Source organism: Eretmochelys imbricata, chromosome 2, assembly GCF_965152235.1.
Source record: "Eretmochelys imbricata isolate rEreImb1 chromosome 2, rEreImb1.hap1, whole genome shotgun sequence".
NCBI lineage: Eukaryota > Metazoa > Chordata > Testudines > Cheloniidae > Eretmochelys > Eretmochelys imbricata.
The window spans coordinates 182,756,461-182,770,171 of record NC_135573.1 but is presented as its reverse complement, the minus strand read 5'-3'; the positions used below and the strand labels follow the sequence as shown (position 1 = coordinate 182,770,171).

Genomic DNA, 13,711 nt, shown 5'->3' with positions numbered 1-13,711 from the left:
GGCCAGCAGTGGCTGTATGGCAAAAATCACTTTGAAAACAGGAACTTCCCAGGGCTGGTTGGGAGGAACTGATTGGACAGAATATAAATATATCTGTTTTATTATGTGCTGCTTTTTGTTGTTGTAGCTTCAAGAAAGAAAAACTTTTCAATGATGTCAACTGAATATGTGCAACCACTTGATATCCCAGAAGACAGATTGGACAAGCGAGACTCACACTGCAACCGTTTAGGTAAGTGTTATTATGGTGATGTTAGTCTCTAAGGTGCCACAAGTACTCCTTTTCTTTTTATGGTGATGTCAGTGACTTGTAATTAGAGAGGTGTCTTCTTTACATCATTAAGTACTGTCCATTGGCTTTTTCTTTCCAAGAGATACAACTGAGCCCTCGTGAAACCCGATAGACTGTGCCTTCTGGTAACACATCTGTTGCCAGATGGACAGGCAAAGGGTGTCTTTCCTGCACATAATATTAGCTGAAGCTCGAGAAGGAAATTAATTAAAGAGAGGAAAGGAGAAAGAGTCATTGTTCCTTTTCGTGACAGAGAAAGAGAAGCGCTTTTATTGATTATACAATAATAAACTGGAAGCTAAGATATATCTGAGCCTTTACTACACCCACTTTCTATGTGCAATTTCAGTAAAAGATTTTAAATTTTCCTTTTGCCTATATTTGCACACAATTTTATTTTTTTCCCTTTATTGTCAATCCATGTCCTTTCTAGAGCTGACTTTTTATATAACTTTTGCTCTTGGAGTACCAGAGGCATCTCTGCTCATACATGCTTCTAAATATGAGGCTTTCAAGACTTTGATAAATGTGCCTTTTGCATATTTTTGTATTTTGCATATTCGCCTTTGCTTCACATGTCATTACTTTATTCCAGCCTTCCAAAATTGTCATGAAGATTTGCTAACCCAGGCACAAAAATCTACTTGCCTACCCATACACTGGTGATAATAATGAAATACAAATGATATTTTATTTGTCCCAGGCAAGGATAATTTTGCAAGCCTGCTTTACTCACACACAACCAAGATATCTGAGTCTTGAGCGTGATTTCACACTGGACGCACCTGAGTTCCCAACCCAGTTCAGGGTTCTTTTATGGTAGGGGCTTTATAAACACAAAATAAAAAATGTCTCTCTTCTGAAGAACTTACCATCTAAATAGACAAAACAGACAAAAGATGGGAGAAAGGAAGCATTATTATCCCCATTTTACTGGTGTGGAACTGAGGCACACAGGAATAAATTATTTTACTCAAGATCACATGGGAAGTCTGTGGCACAGCTGTGCATTGAATCCAAAACTTCTGAGTACCAGTGCAGTGCCTTAATCATAAAGTCATCCATCCTTCCTTTCACTAGTCCATGGAAGTACGATGGTGTGAAATCTAGGAAGTGAAATCAGAATCAGGCCCCTTTTGTTAAGCAAAGTTTCCAAATGAAAAGCAAAGCTGACAAACCCAACCAAAGCCAAATTTAAAAACCAAATCTCTGGTTTGTGTGATATTATTAGTGATGGGTCAACCTCAAAAGACTCAATTTGTTGAGCTTGACTACGCATCCAGAAATTTGGATAACTGTCTAGAATGTACCTAGACTATCTGATGAGTCAAGTCCTGCTTCAATATACACTGGTGCAAATCCAGAGTAACTCCACCAAAGTCAATGGGAGCTGTGGTTACAGAGGACCTCTTAAAATTAGTCCTATTATTTAGGTGTCTAAATATGGCATCTAAGAATGAAAATATTAGCTTTAACATCTGTGTCACTCTATAATATGGGTATAATTCTTCCCTTCTTCACTGTGAGGTTTAATTCTCTAAGGCCAGCATAAGGCACTTAAGTCTCACTTATGCCCTGTTTTTAGTGGTATTAAGGCCTTTGTGATGGCCTTCTGTACAGAGGTGAATATACTTTGTGTTTTAACCAACTAGGGTGGAAGTATTGTTATTAAAGCGAGCCCTTCGTTTAATTCTGAGATTCATAATTTTCTATCAGCTAGGTATTTTTTTCCCCCCCATGCAGATGACCTTTCAGAACAGTTGATTAAGAATTGTGACCTCAAAAAGAAACCAAGAAAGGGTAAAAATATCCAGGCTTCCCAGAACAGCGAGCTGGAACAGAAAAAGCCGAGGAGAAAAGATACACCTGCATTACACACCCCACCACCTATACCAGGTAACACAGCTTAGTAATACTGAAATCTGACAAACCTCTGATGTTTCCTGGTTTACTTGTATTCACTAGGAATTGAATAAAAATATTTCTGCCCTCAATTCTCCTACATCTTTGTGTGCCTACCTATGGCAGGGAGGGAGAATAGGATTCTCAAAAGCACTCAGTATTGAAATGTATGAAAAATTCACACCCCTGAGACATGTAGTTAAGCCAACTAGAACCCCCTGTGGACCCAACTAGGTTGACAGAAGAATTCTTCCGTCAACCTAGCTACCGCCTCTTAAGGAGATGGATTAACTACATAGATGGAAAAAACTCTTCCCTCACTGTAGCAAGTGTCTACACTACGGCACTACAGTGGCCCACTCCAGCACCATAGTTGTGCCACTGTACTGTAAGCATACCCTGAGTATATTAAGTTAGATGAGTGCAATTTTTATCAGTGTAGATGAGGCTTAAGTAATATTTATTGTGTATGGTTCCCTGCAGGCATGCTCTCAGACTTTTCAGAACATTTAATTAGAAGGTGTGACATCGCAAAAAAACCACAGACGGGCAAAGTGAGTTCAGTCTCTCAGCTTACTGATCAGGAACAGAAAAAACCCAGGAGAAAAGATACACCTGCAATACACATCCCACCCCTTATACCAGGTAAGAGCATTAGCACAGCTTTCAAAGGTAAAAAATAAAGGGCAGTTAGCTGGGAACACCCTCTGGTGTAAGGGACATCACTGATCTTCCCACTCTGCTTAACTTATCTAATCAGACCTAGTTTGATCTACTTATTTTTCTTATTCCCAATTGGAATTATTGTTATTATTTGTGTTGCAGTAGTGACCAAAACGTGCTAGGTTCTGTACAAAGATAGGACTCAGTCCGTGTTCTGAAGAGCTTACAATCTGAAAGAAATGGAGAAAGGGAGATCTCTTTTGACTTACCCCTGATGAGAACAAAGAATGAGTTCAGAGTACAAATTAAAAAAAAAGAACAGACCCAAATCTTTGCCCACCATTTGGTTTGAATTTGACCACTTAGATTGTAAGCTCTTTGGGGGGCAGGAGCAGTTTCTTTGTTCTGTGTTTGTACAGCTCCAAACATAACGGGTAAAGGTGAGTACTCATGTGAACTCATCCAAGCCCCTTGAGGGTCATTTATCAATAATCTAGTCTTCCAGTTTTTGTTGGGACCAGAATTTTGTTATCAGTCCTCTCCTCACCTCTCACCCATGTAGAGAATGGTGAGAGCAGAAAGGAGCATGATTTAATAGGTAAAGCACAGGACTAAGAGGCAAGAACACCTGGCTTGTTATCCTGGCTCTGCCATTGACTTACTATGTGGCCTTGAGAAAGTCACTTAGACCAAAATTTTCAAAATTTGGGTGCCTAAATATAGGCACTTGAATCCATCTCTAGGCATCTAATTTAAGCATGGTATGATTATCGGTTGTGCTGACCACCTACAGTCCTGGGTGACTTTTAGGCCCTGATCCCTCACTGTGGCCAAGCACATTTCAGGAAGGGGATGTCGAGGTGGCTGTAAGTGCTCTTGTGGCCCCTCTGCTGCCGGGCTGCAGGATTGGGGGTGGGAAAAAAGGGGTTCGAATTATAGCCAGCCCCCGGTGGTTCCAAGCATCTGTAACAACAGTGAGGGACTGTCAGAAGGCCCCAGCGACGCCCCCTTATCCAGCTGCAGGGGCAAAGCGAGCATATGAGACTATCTCACTGGAAGATCATGACATACACTGAGGTGATCTGACAGTGGTGACCATCCAGACAACAATGGCTTCAGGGCCTTTCTGTAGCAGTGGTGCAGCCGGAGAGGCCATGGAGTAGTTAACTAGCTTAGGCATCCAGAAGGACTCCGCCACCCAAATTTGAACATTGTGGCCTTAATGTCTTTGTTTCTTAGTTTCCCGATCTGCAAAAAAGATACTGCTCCTTACTCTCCCTGCACCACAAAGGCATTGTTAGCCTTAATTAGCTAATTTTGCACAGTGCTTTGAAGATGTAAAGCATCATATCAGCGTCAAATATTACTACTGTTCAGGGAGGAATGAGCTATTGTCAGTCAGAAGAAGCAATGTCTCAGCTGTTTCCAAATCACTGGGGAGGGAGGGACAGCTCCAAAACTAGTGTTAAATGGTTCATAAAGTAAGATACCACTGGAGCGGGACACTTACTAGATAGTAAGGAGCACTAGAAAAGAAAAGGCCTAAGGACCTGATTCAGCAAAGCATTTCAGTGCATGCTTACATTTAGAAACACTTGGCACACAGAGAGAGAGACAGAAAAAAGTAAAGGAAAGAAAATTATAGAGGGGAACAATGATAAGAAGCACCTTAGAAATATTCCCACAAGACAGATGGGGAAAAAAAACCAAAAAAAACTAAAAATAGACCTGAGGAAATATAAGCCCTTTGGGCCAGATTTCCAATGGTATCTCAATGCCTAAAGTTATAGATAGGCATCACCTGGAATTTACAGAATTGTCTAAACAAGTTAAGCACCTAAATGTGTGATGCTTCCCGGGGCACCCAAGGTTGGGAGGCACCAGCCCTTTGCGTGAGGAAGTCTTGTCTGTGCCTGCTCTGGGTCAGCTCCCTGAAACCACCAGCCTCTGGCAGCACAACCGCTGCTTTCCAGGCCTCACTATCTGTAGAAGCAGTGACAGGCACACACCAATCCCCGAGTCCTGCAAGCATGCCCTATTCCTTTGAACACGCACAGAACTAAATCTGCTGTTCCCAAAGGAATAGCACACACCATCTTGTAAGCATCAGCTCAGAGTCCCTGCTTTACTTAACACACAGCATTTAGATAGATTAGATTAGTGGGAACAAGAATAAATTTATTATCAAAGAACAGAGATTCAAGTGATAGAGAGTGAGAATAAGGGAAACAAATGGTTACAGATAAAACAAAATCATAACACGCATTCTAGCGACTAAGCTTAACTAACTAAGTATTCCTCCACCTCCTAAAGATAGCTTACCCAAAGTTCTTTCTCCAGGGTTTTCTCCAGTTTGGCTAAGACTTCTTCTCATCAGATCAAGCCCACTGGCATATTGTCCTCACAGGTTGAAGGAATGAGGGTTTCAGAGTAACAGCCATGTTAGTCTGTATTCGCAAAAAGAAAAGGAGTACTTGTGGCACCTTAGAGACTAACCAATTTATTTGAGCATGAGCTTTCGTGAGCTACAGCTCACTTCATCGGATGCATACTGTGGAAACTGCAGAAGACATTATATACACAGAGACCATGAAACAATACCTCCTCCCACCCCACTCTCCTGCTGGTAATAGCTTATCTAAAGTGATCATCAAGTTGGGCCATTTCCAGCACAAATCCAGGTTTTCTCACCCTCCGCCCCCCCCCACACAAACTCACTCTCCTGCTGGAATGAGGGTGCATCTCCGCATCCCTTTGTTATACCCCCAAAAGTTAATTGTCCTTACTTGTAAACAGGGCTCTCCCCTGCTGGTTCACTTTATTCTGTAAATTTCCTCTCTTTGAAGATTTCTCAATCCTCCATTAGCATTCAGCTGAGACTATTGATGGAGGACCATTGTGAACCATACAATATGTAATTTACATGTAAACAGACAGATAAATAAACATTTCATGCCTGAAAGAAAACATGGTTTTTCCCTTTCTGGTGACCAGTCCCTAGTCAAGAGTGTAACAACATAATTTTCAGTATATATACACAACTCCTTACTCAACATCCATACGTACATATGGTCATGATGAGCAGCATGACACAGGCTTTCATTAGAAGCCTTACATGGCATTCTTTTGGTGAACCCAGGGGACCCCTATACAACCCTGTACCCTCTGCCAGTTGCCATCTAGAGGTTCTTGGGACACAAACTCCTAGTCAAATCAATGGGGCTTAGGTTGCTTTTGAAAATCCCACTAGGCAACTATCTGCATCTTTAGGTGCTTAAATATCTTTGTAAATCTGGCCCTTCCAAAGGGTCCCTGGTAAGTCAGTGCATCCGGTCATGTGAGTAAGGTTGAGCATGTTTGGAAGATCAGGTCATAGAGTTTGGCAAGTACTGGAAAAAACGAATCCACCAATATCCATCAAATTGCTCTGCACAATCAGACCTTAGCACTTGTGCCACCCCATTAAAATCTAGTGTTGACTGACTTGCAGGATCAAGGCCTAAACTGAATTTTCAAACAAATTTGCTTGCACTTTTTTTTGTTCCTTTCATTCAAATACTCTAGTGAACGTGCCTGGGAGGTAGGGGAAATCAATTTTAAGTAAATATTGGAATCATTAGAGGCATCTTTGAGGACCTGGGCCCAGGTGATCTCTCCAATTGCAGCTGTTTCATTTTCAAATGTTGACTGTCAAGCACTTGTAATGAACTATTCATAAGCAAGAGATACAGACCAAAAATTACTGGGACAAATTATTTGGCAAAAAATTTCAAACAACAACAAATCTGAAGAAAAAGCCGTCTCTTCGCAGTCATTTTGAGAGCAGAAACAGAGGTACAGCTTGTCAAACCATTTGTAATAAATTATTAACCTGTCTCTATCCTAGCTTGAAAATATAGAATCTGACTCTGTCCTGTACCTTTAGCTCCACCCCGACTCACCCTCTCAGCCATGCCTTGGAAGGCGGATCGTGTGGAACCAATTTTGTCAGCTCTACACTGTTCCTATGCTGTGGATATCTCCCCTGACCACTTGCAGTACCTTTGAATCCCCTCTATGTTATTGGGGCTGCACAGAGAGACCATAATGTATGGGGCAGCAGAAACCTCCCCCCATAAATTGCTATGTAAGTGGCAGGTATTTGGTGGCAGGAATCCACAGAGCATGGCAGAGATGAAGGCGTTAAAATGAAACTGAAAATATTTTGTTCCTGTTTTTAGTAAACAGCAATGTACTTCTTTTTATGAGCACTATATTAAATATAATCTCTGCTATAGCAGGATGCAGCTACGGCTGACTTAACATTTGTCATCCAAATTCATTTAGTTTAACATGTACCTCTCTAGCATTCGCAATCTCTAGCGAGCATTTAAATGAGAAAGAGGGCCCCTAATGACTGTTCAAAGATCTTTACCGTTTCTACCCCCAGAAGAGTACTTTTTTCATTCTGATAGAATTTGCAAAGGATAGAGAAAGTTAATGGAAGTTATAGAGTAGTAGAGGATTTTATTTTATTATAATCTCCAGAGGATTTGCCAGCCAAGAAACACCAAAAGGGAATAAAGTAAAACAAAGAAAAATGCAGTGGCTTTAAGCTCTGTAAAAAAAAAAACAGTGCATGTGTCCAATTTCTAAGGAATGTGGCCGCTGATAAAAAATGACACACACCTCAGGCTTGATTTAGTACTGACGTTTTATGTCAGCAGGACACAGCTGATTTTCATTTCATGAAACTGGACTAACAAAGTGGTGAATGAGCAGGCCCCCTTAATCCCCTATGAATTCAATCCCAGTGGCCTGCTCATTACTGCCTCTCCCTAGATACAGCATTGCCATCCGAGCTGCCTCTCTATGCATACAGTTCTCCTCATGTCCCATCTTATCATCCCTATGGCATATTCTGTGCGTGTGACACAGGTGGAGTGGCTTGTGTGCCTGGGTTTGAATGTCTCCCCTTTCAAAGAAGCGTATTTTCTTTTCAGGCTGGATACTGGAGGACAGAAAGCTGATATTTAGACGTAGGCTGCAGTGGTGCATGGCTTGCAGGAAGAGAGTGACTTGCTGTGGACTAGTCCAGTATTTACAATTTATTTACTTTTAGGGTAAGGCAGCAAGGAGAGAATAAATAAAATGAGGTCTTGTAGAACAGCTGAGCAAACCAAAATCTCAATTATAGGCTCAAACCCGAGATGCCCCAGCAGGGTTATTTGCAGCAAATAAACATAAAAGGGCCTTTCTGTCCCTACTCCTCTATTATTGCAGTTGCTGGATGTGCGGCCTAAGTAGCACACTCCATGTTCAGTGCTCTCTCAATAACTTGCACTGTTGGGTGTTCCAGTTTCAGTTTTTATTTTCCTCCCTAGTTGCTACTAAAGGCCAACACTTCAAGCATTACCAAAACTACAAACCAACACTACCTATTTTAGCTTAATTAACCAATATTTTGAAAGCTGTCTTCACAAACATTTCTCCCACAGACAGAGCTGAAAATGTCGCCCCTTGGCTCCTCCCTCCATTTTTGATTAGCTGTCCTTGATCACTCGAGATCAGACCTATCCACTTTTGGGTGGCCAGAGACTCTCCAGGGACTGTCTCCGTCACACTTCTCCCTGAAATCAATGGGATTGCTCCTGGAATGAGGGGGACAGAATCAAGTCCATACTACTTTACATCTTCCAAACACTTAACAAACATGGACTAATCTTCAGAACACTCCATGAGGTACACAAGTATTTACAGATTGGAAACTGAGGCACACAGAGGTTAAGAGTCTTGCCCAAGGCTACAGCGAGTCCCCAAAGAGGGAATAGGACTCCTGGTTCTCTCTCCAGTGCTCAGTCTAGAGCACAACTATCAATACCAGCAAGCTATGCAAAAACACAGTAATGTCCAGAATTATTACTTCTAATACATCAAAACATCCCAATGAAGATCAGGGGCCAATTGTCCTAGGTACTGTGAGAGAGTCCCTGCCTCAAGGACTTTACAAGCTACATGAACAAGACTGGTAAACGTGAAGGGGAAAGCAAATATTCTTACCTCCATGTTACAGATGAGGAACTGAGTCAGAGAGAGATTAAATGACTTGCCTGAGGTCACATAGGAAGTCACTGGCAGAGCTGGGAATTCAACCCAGTCTCCTGAGTCCCAGTCTCGTGCCTAAAGCAGAAGACCACCCTTCCTCTCCAGAATAGGAGATGCATTCAAAGGGATTCTGAGTCCCAGTAAATTTGCCATTCCTGCCTCATTTTATCTTAACCTTGTAGTTAGAGATACATGTGCAGCCAATCTACTCATGGATAGGGGATCATGTGTGTTGCAATAAGTAACCCAAAGTATTTGATAAATTACGGTGGCATTCAAGATGCAAATCTTACTGGAGCAATGCTTGCATTTAAAAATCTCTCTTTTCCCCAGTATGCTATGGATAAATGTAAGTTCATCATTAGTAAGTGACATTAAAAAATAATTAACAAGTACAAAACTTGCCCCATTAGTTGTTGTTTTTCAAATGCAAGCATGTGACATCTATAGACATACATCACTTTAGAAAAACAAAAGCTATTTGAATGGCAAAAAAATCAAATCATCCCACATCTTGGACTTCTGATGGAATAAAGGAGGGGAAATGGCCCCGATCTCCATCAGTGGGAGTTTGGCACCTCAGTACCTTCAAGGATCTGGGCCAATGTAACCACAATTCTAATATAGCTTCCCCCTCCGCCCTGACTGTAAATGATCAGCATCAGATTTGAAACACCTTTTATTACTAGCCTCACTTAGCAGCATATTCAAATAACTTAATTTCTGAAGAGCCCTCTGCAAATGCAGGGTTTGACAAGAATGTAACTATTTGGGAGAACATGGCAAAGCTGTTCCTGACAAATGGATATCTGAGATCATTAGAAAACCACACTTTCAAGCCCTCTTCCTCTCCTTTGCTAAGCTAGTTTAACTGACTCCCTCAGGATTTCCCTTACACCGAGGAAGTCTCTGCGTGTTGTAGCACCAGCAAAGCAGCTCTACACCATCCCCTCTCCAGCCTCAGTTTGATAGGAATTGCCCTGTGATTGATAGACAGTTAAATATAACCTAGAGTCACCCAGAGGAAGCTCTAAGGAGCACCAAGGACCACACTGGCAACAGATCCTCTACCTGCCCTTGCTAAACTGTACTCAGCACAGCTCTGACATGGACCTTAGAGTCTGAAGCCTTTGATAGCCTAGTGTTGGGCTACAGATTTCTCATCAGCACTAGGTTCTATTGCAAACTACTACTCCTACTTTATTTATTTAGACACTGCTTTATAATTCAAAGCTGCTGGCAGACATTAATGATAGATAATCTATTAATCCTTAAAACATCTCTATGAAGCTATGCTGAATGTTATGATGCCCATTTTACAGATGGGAAAGCTGAGGCAGAGAGGCTCAGTGAACTGCCCAGACACTAAATCAGTAAGCAGAGCCAGGATTAGCACACAGGTGTTACTAATCCCACTGCTCTGCACATTCAATCTAGACCACACTAGCTTTTGCTTTTGATCTACATACCACACTGCACCAGCTTCAGGAATCCTGCCAGGATTATATCTTGTGACCACTCTCAGTCGCCACTACACTCTATTCTGATGAGCATGTGATTTACTATTATTGAATGACAACTCCTCCTTATAGCTGGGCTGCTGATTTCTGTTGCTGCCCTCCAGCTGTGCCTAGCTCCCTGGTCCTTGAAGACAATTTCTGCTAAAATTAGCTGTGGCAGGTGGAATTGCTTCAAGCAGGGGGTAATTTTGATGCTCCTAGAGTCTGGCTAGGAGCCCATTTGCTTTTTCCTCATTATTTGGTAACTCAGATAAGAACCAAGAAGCATTGGAGATAGGATTATAGATCATAGCTCTAAACTTTAGTTTTGTTTGCTATACATTATAAGCCTCCATTGCAGGCATGGAGCATTTTGGAAAAGATGCAGAGATAAAGGGATAAAAATCAATGTCTGTATTTTTGCTCTGTGGAAATTTGTTTGCTAGGGGGCTGAGTTGAAACCTGGGTGTGGAACATTTCTCTGGCTCCATCACCTTAAAATAGCATCCCTGTTACCAGTTTCCAGTAACAGCCACTCAATGGCTGTTTGAAGGACACACCATTGTGTTTCAGACTTACCTTTGAAGTGTCATCCAACCCTTTGAAATGGTTTCCCTCCCCCAGTAAAATCAGCTAATTGGTAAAAAACCCCATACAAAGAAAACCAAACCTGAATTCAAAATAGTAATTTAGGTCAGTCATCTCTGTCCTTAATTCCTCACCTCTTGAAGAGAGTCCAGAATTGAAGAAAGCCTTCCTGTGTGGGACATGGCTTCCTTTGCTCTATTTCCAGACTTCATGAACTGCTTCATTATGAGAGGACTTTCAACACAGAAAGAAAGAAGATGTGTTGGTTTGACAGAACAACTTGGCACGTTGGAGTGCACTGACAGCAAAACAGGAGGCGATTTGCTTGGCTTCAAGTCCGGGTTTCCCTCACCCTGTTTATGGAATATTTTAGCCACCATGCTAAAGACAGTAGAAATAAAACATACTGCGGAGGCTGTTAATTGTTTTTTTAATAGGAACGGGCAAAACAAACCAGTTCAGCTCGAATAAGGATTGAGTAGAACCTTTGCCTGTTGGATCCTATTGGTTGATTTTAACATTTCATTTTAGGGGCATCATTTTTTAATTATATTTTTTTTCTTATTTGCATCACTGTAGTGCATAGAGGCCCCAGTCAGTAGTGGGGCTTCCTTGTTCTAGGCACTAGGTTCTTACATTCTAAACACACTAGACAGACAAAAGGTGGGAGCTCACAAACAGGGGCAGACACATTAAATGATAGGTCACATAGGAGTTCTGTGGCTCATTGAACCCAAATCTCTTGAATCCCAGTCCTGTGCTTTAACCACAAGATCATCCTTCCTCTCTGTATTATGCTGTACAGTTCTCCAGGGCCTTGGCAATAGGTGTTTGGTTTTCTTAATTATCCTTAGTATTTATTTAGACAGATCTTCTTTGATGCATGTTCAGTTCACGAAGTTCAGTATTGCTTGTGCTGATACAATGTCTTTAGTAATGCATGGGAGCCTGTTCAGCACTGATCCAAGTTCATATTTTTATTTACATTTGCAACATGTTGCCATTAGATTTGTTTCAGTGGGGATGATATTGGATGTGTGGGAGCTGGCTGTTAAGTCTTTCAACATTTGCCCATTCTGGAATCTGCATTTGCAAAATCTAAGTAATAAACAGTCCAGTAGATTTCCGAGAATAAACCACAATGTGCTAGTTATTTGAGCAGGTATCAGCAGTGTGTGAGAATGTCCAATAATTTTAATTACAAAGTGCAAATACAGACATGAGTTTCAGGTTTACTAAATATTAGGGGCCTGATTATCCAAATTTAATCAGAAGCAACTCCACTGAAATCAGCAGAGCTATGCTAGTGTCGAAACAATTGGAAAGGATAGAAAATTAGGCCCTTGTAAACAATGAATATGTTAACATGACTAGTATTGTTTGTTTTGTTTTGTTTTAATTTTTTTTCCTGTTTAAGGTACTAACATGCTTAAAGAAGAAAAGCAGACAGTGATTGTGGAAGATGATGAAAAGGATGGAGAAAAAACTCTTATTTAAGATTATTGAGATCTCCAAAACTTTTGTAAATAATTCCAGATCATTCAAAATGGTATAACAAAGCCCATTTGTTTTTATAAATAATTTTTGAAAGCATGCACTGCATTTAAGCTAGTACCAAATGCTTATCTGTAACTCATGGAGGTCATGGCTAGCATTGGAAAAGATGAAAGTAAATAGACTTGTGGTTAGGGTTGGAAGAAATATCTTGTATTATCTAGACCTACCATGCAGATCCCATTGAAGACACATTTTTTTGGCCATCTCTAACAGTGGCCACAAGGGATGCCAGCTAGCCATTATAGCTAACACCACATAACAGGGTGGGACAGTGTGGGATACCCACTAACTAATGACAGGCTTCTCTTGTAAGAAGAGAGCTGCTATAGGTCTACCCCACAGAAGGACAGCACCAGACAGAAGTAGGCCAGCTTCTACACCACCCCCATTTTTCCCCATGGTTGTGAAAATTCGGCTAAAGATTTTAGTGTGTGTTTGTGTCCTGATTCTGTATTTCATTACCCCAGCATGTACAGTATAAGTTCAGTACCCATATTTGTAATTTTCTCCTTTGTTATAACCTGTGAGTTTGCTCTAATACCAAAAATTAGAACCTTATAAGAGCCATCAACTTTGAAACCTTAACTATTACAAAGCACACTGCTATCAGCAAAGAAGCTTCCTAAAAGTGCAACATTTGTAATTTATACTGATATGTATTATTGAATTTTTAGTGTCAACGTTCTTTTTCCAAAGTTGGTAGAATATGAACTAGTTGGGTAGCTGATCTTTTAATCTGCATGTTTTCTTTTGGTAAGTGCTTTTAATTCAAACCTAGCCTGTTAGGAGGTGCTGTTAAGATTAAAAATCCTTGTTGGAGAATTCAGAGATAATCGTACACAATAATGTTTTCGCTATATTATGTGGTAACAGTTATTTACAACTTAATTCATACAAAATGTCTCATAGTGCATCACAGACAATTACGTTCGATATAGTTCAAACAAATAGAACTAGGTACCTAAAGAATGTGACACAAAACAGATGGTCTGAGTGTAAAAACTGGGTGTTCTCATGGTTGTTCCTACTAGTCAGGTATCTACCCGTACAAAGCTCCAATGCTACTAACATCAATCTGTCCTTTATTGAGTCCTTGACAATCTCAGCAGAGAGGTCAATGACTGTG

General features: G+C 40.9%; 1 protein-coding gene across 1 annotated transcript; it reads left to right on the top strand.

Annotated features, from left to right (window-relative positions):
* Window positions 1–150: 150 nt before the first annotated feature.
* Window positions 151–12,525, top strand: PPP1R17 (protein phosphatase 1 regulatory subunit 17). The gene is made up of 4 exons (XM_077809243.1): window positions 151–232; window positions 2,036–2,188; window positions 2,678–2,839; window positions 12,446–12,525. The coding sequence occupies exons 1-4, from the start codon at window positions 151–153 to the stop codon at window positions 12,523–12,525; spliced, it is 477 nt and encodes a 158-aa protein (XP_077665369.1).
* The last annotated feature ends 1,186 nt before the right edge of the window (window positions 12,526–13,711 follow it).

Coding starts and splice junctions, on each gene's coding strand:
- PPP1R17 (XM_077809243.1), top strand. CDS start 151: ATGATGTCAACTGAATATGTGCAACCACTTGATATCCCAGAAGACAGA. Junction 2,189..2,677: donor CACCCCACCACCTATACCAG/GTAACACAGCTT, acceptor GGTTCCCTGCAG/GCATGCTCTCAGACTTTTCA. Junction 2,840..12,445: donor CATCCCACCCCTTATACCAG/GTAAGAGCATTA, acceptor TTCCTGTTTAAG/GTACTAACATGCTTAAAGAA.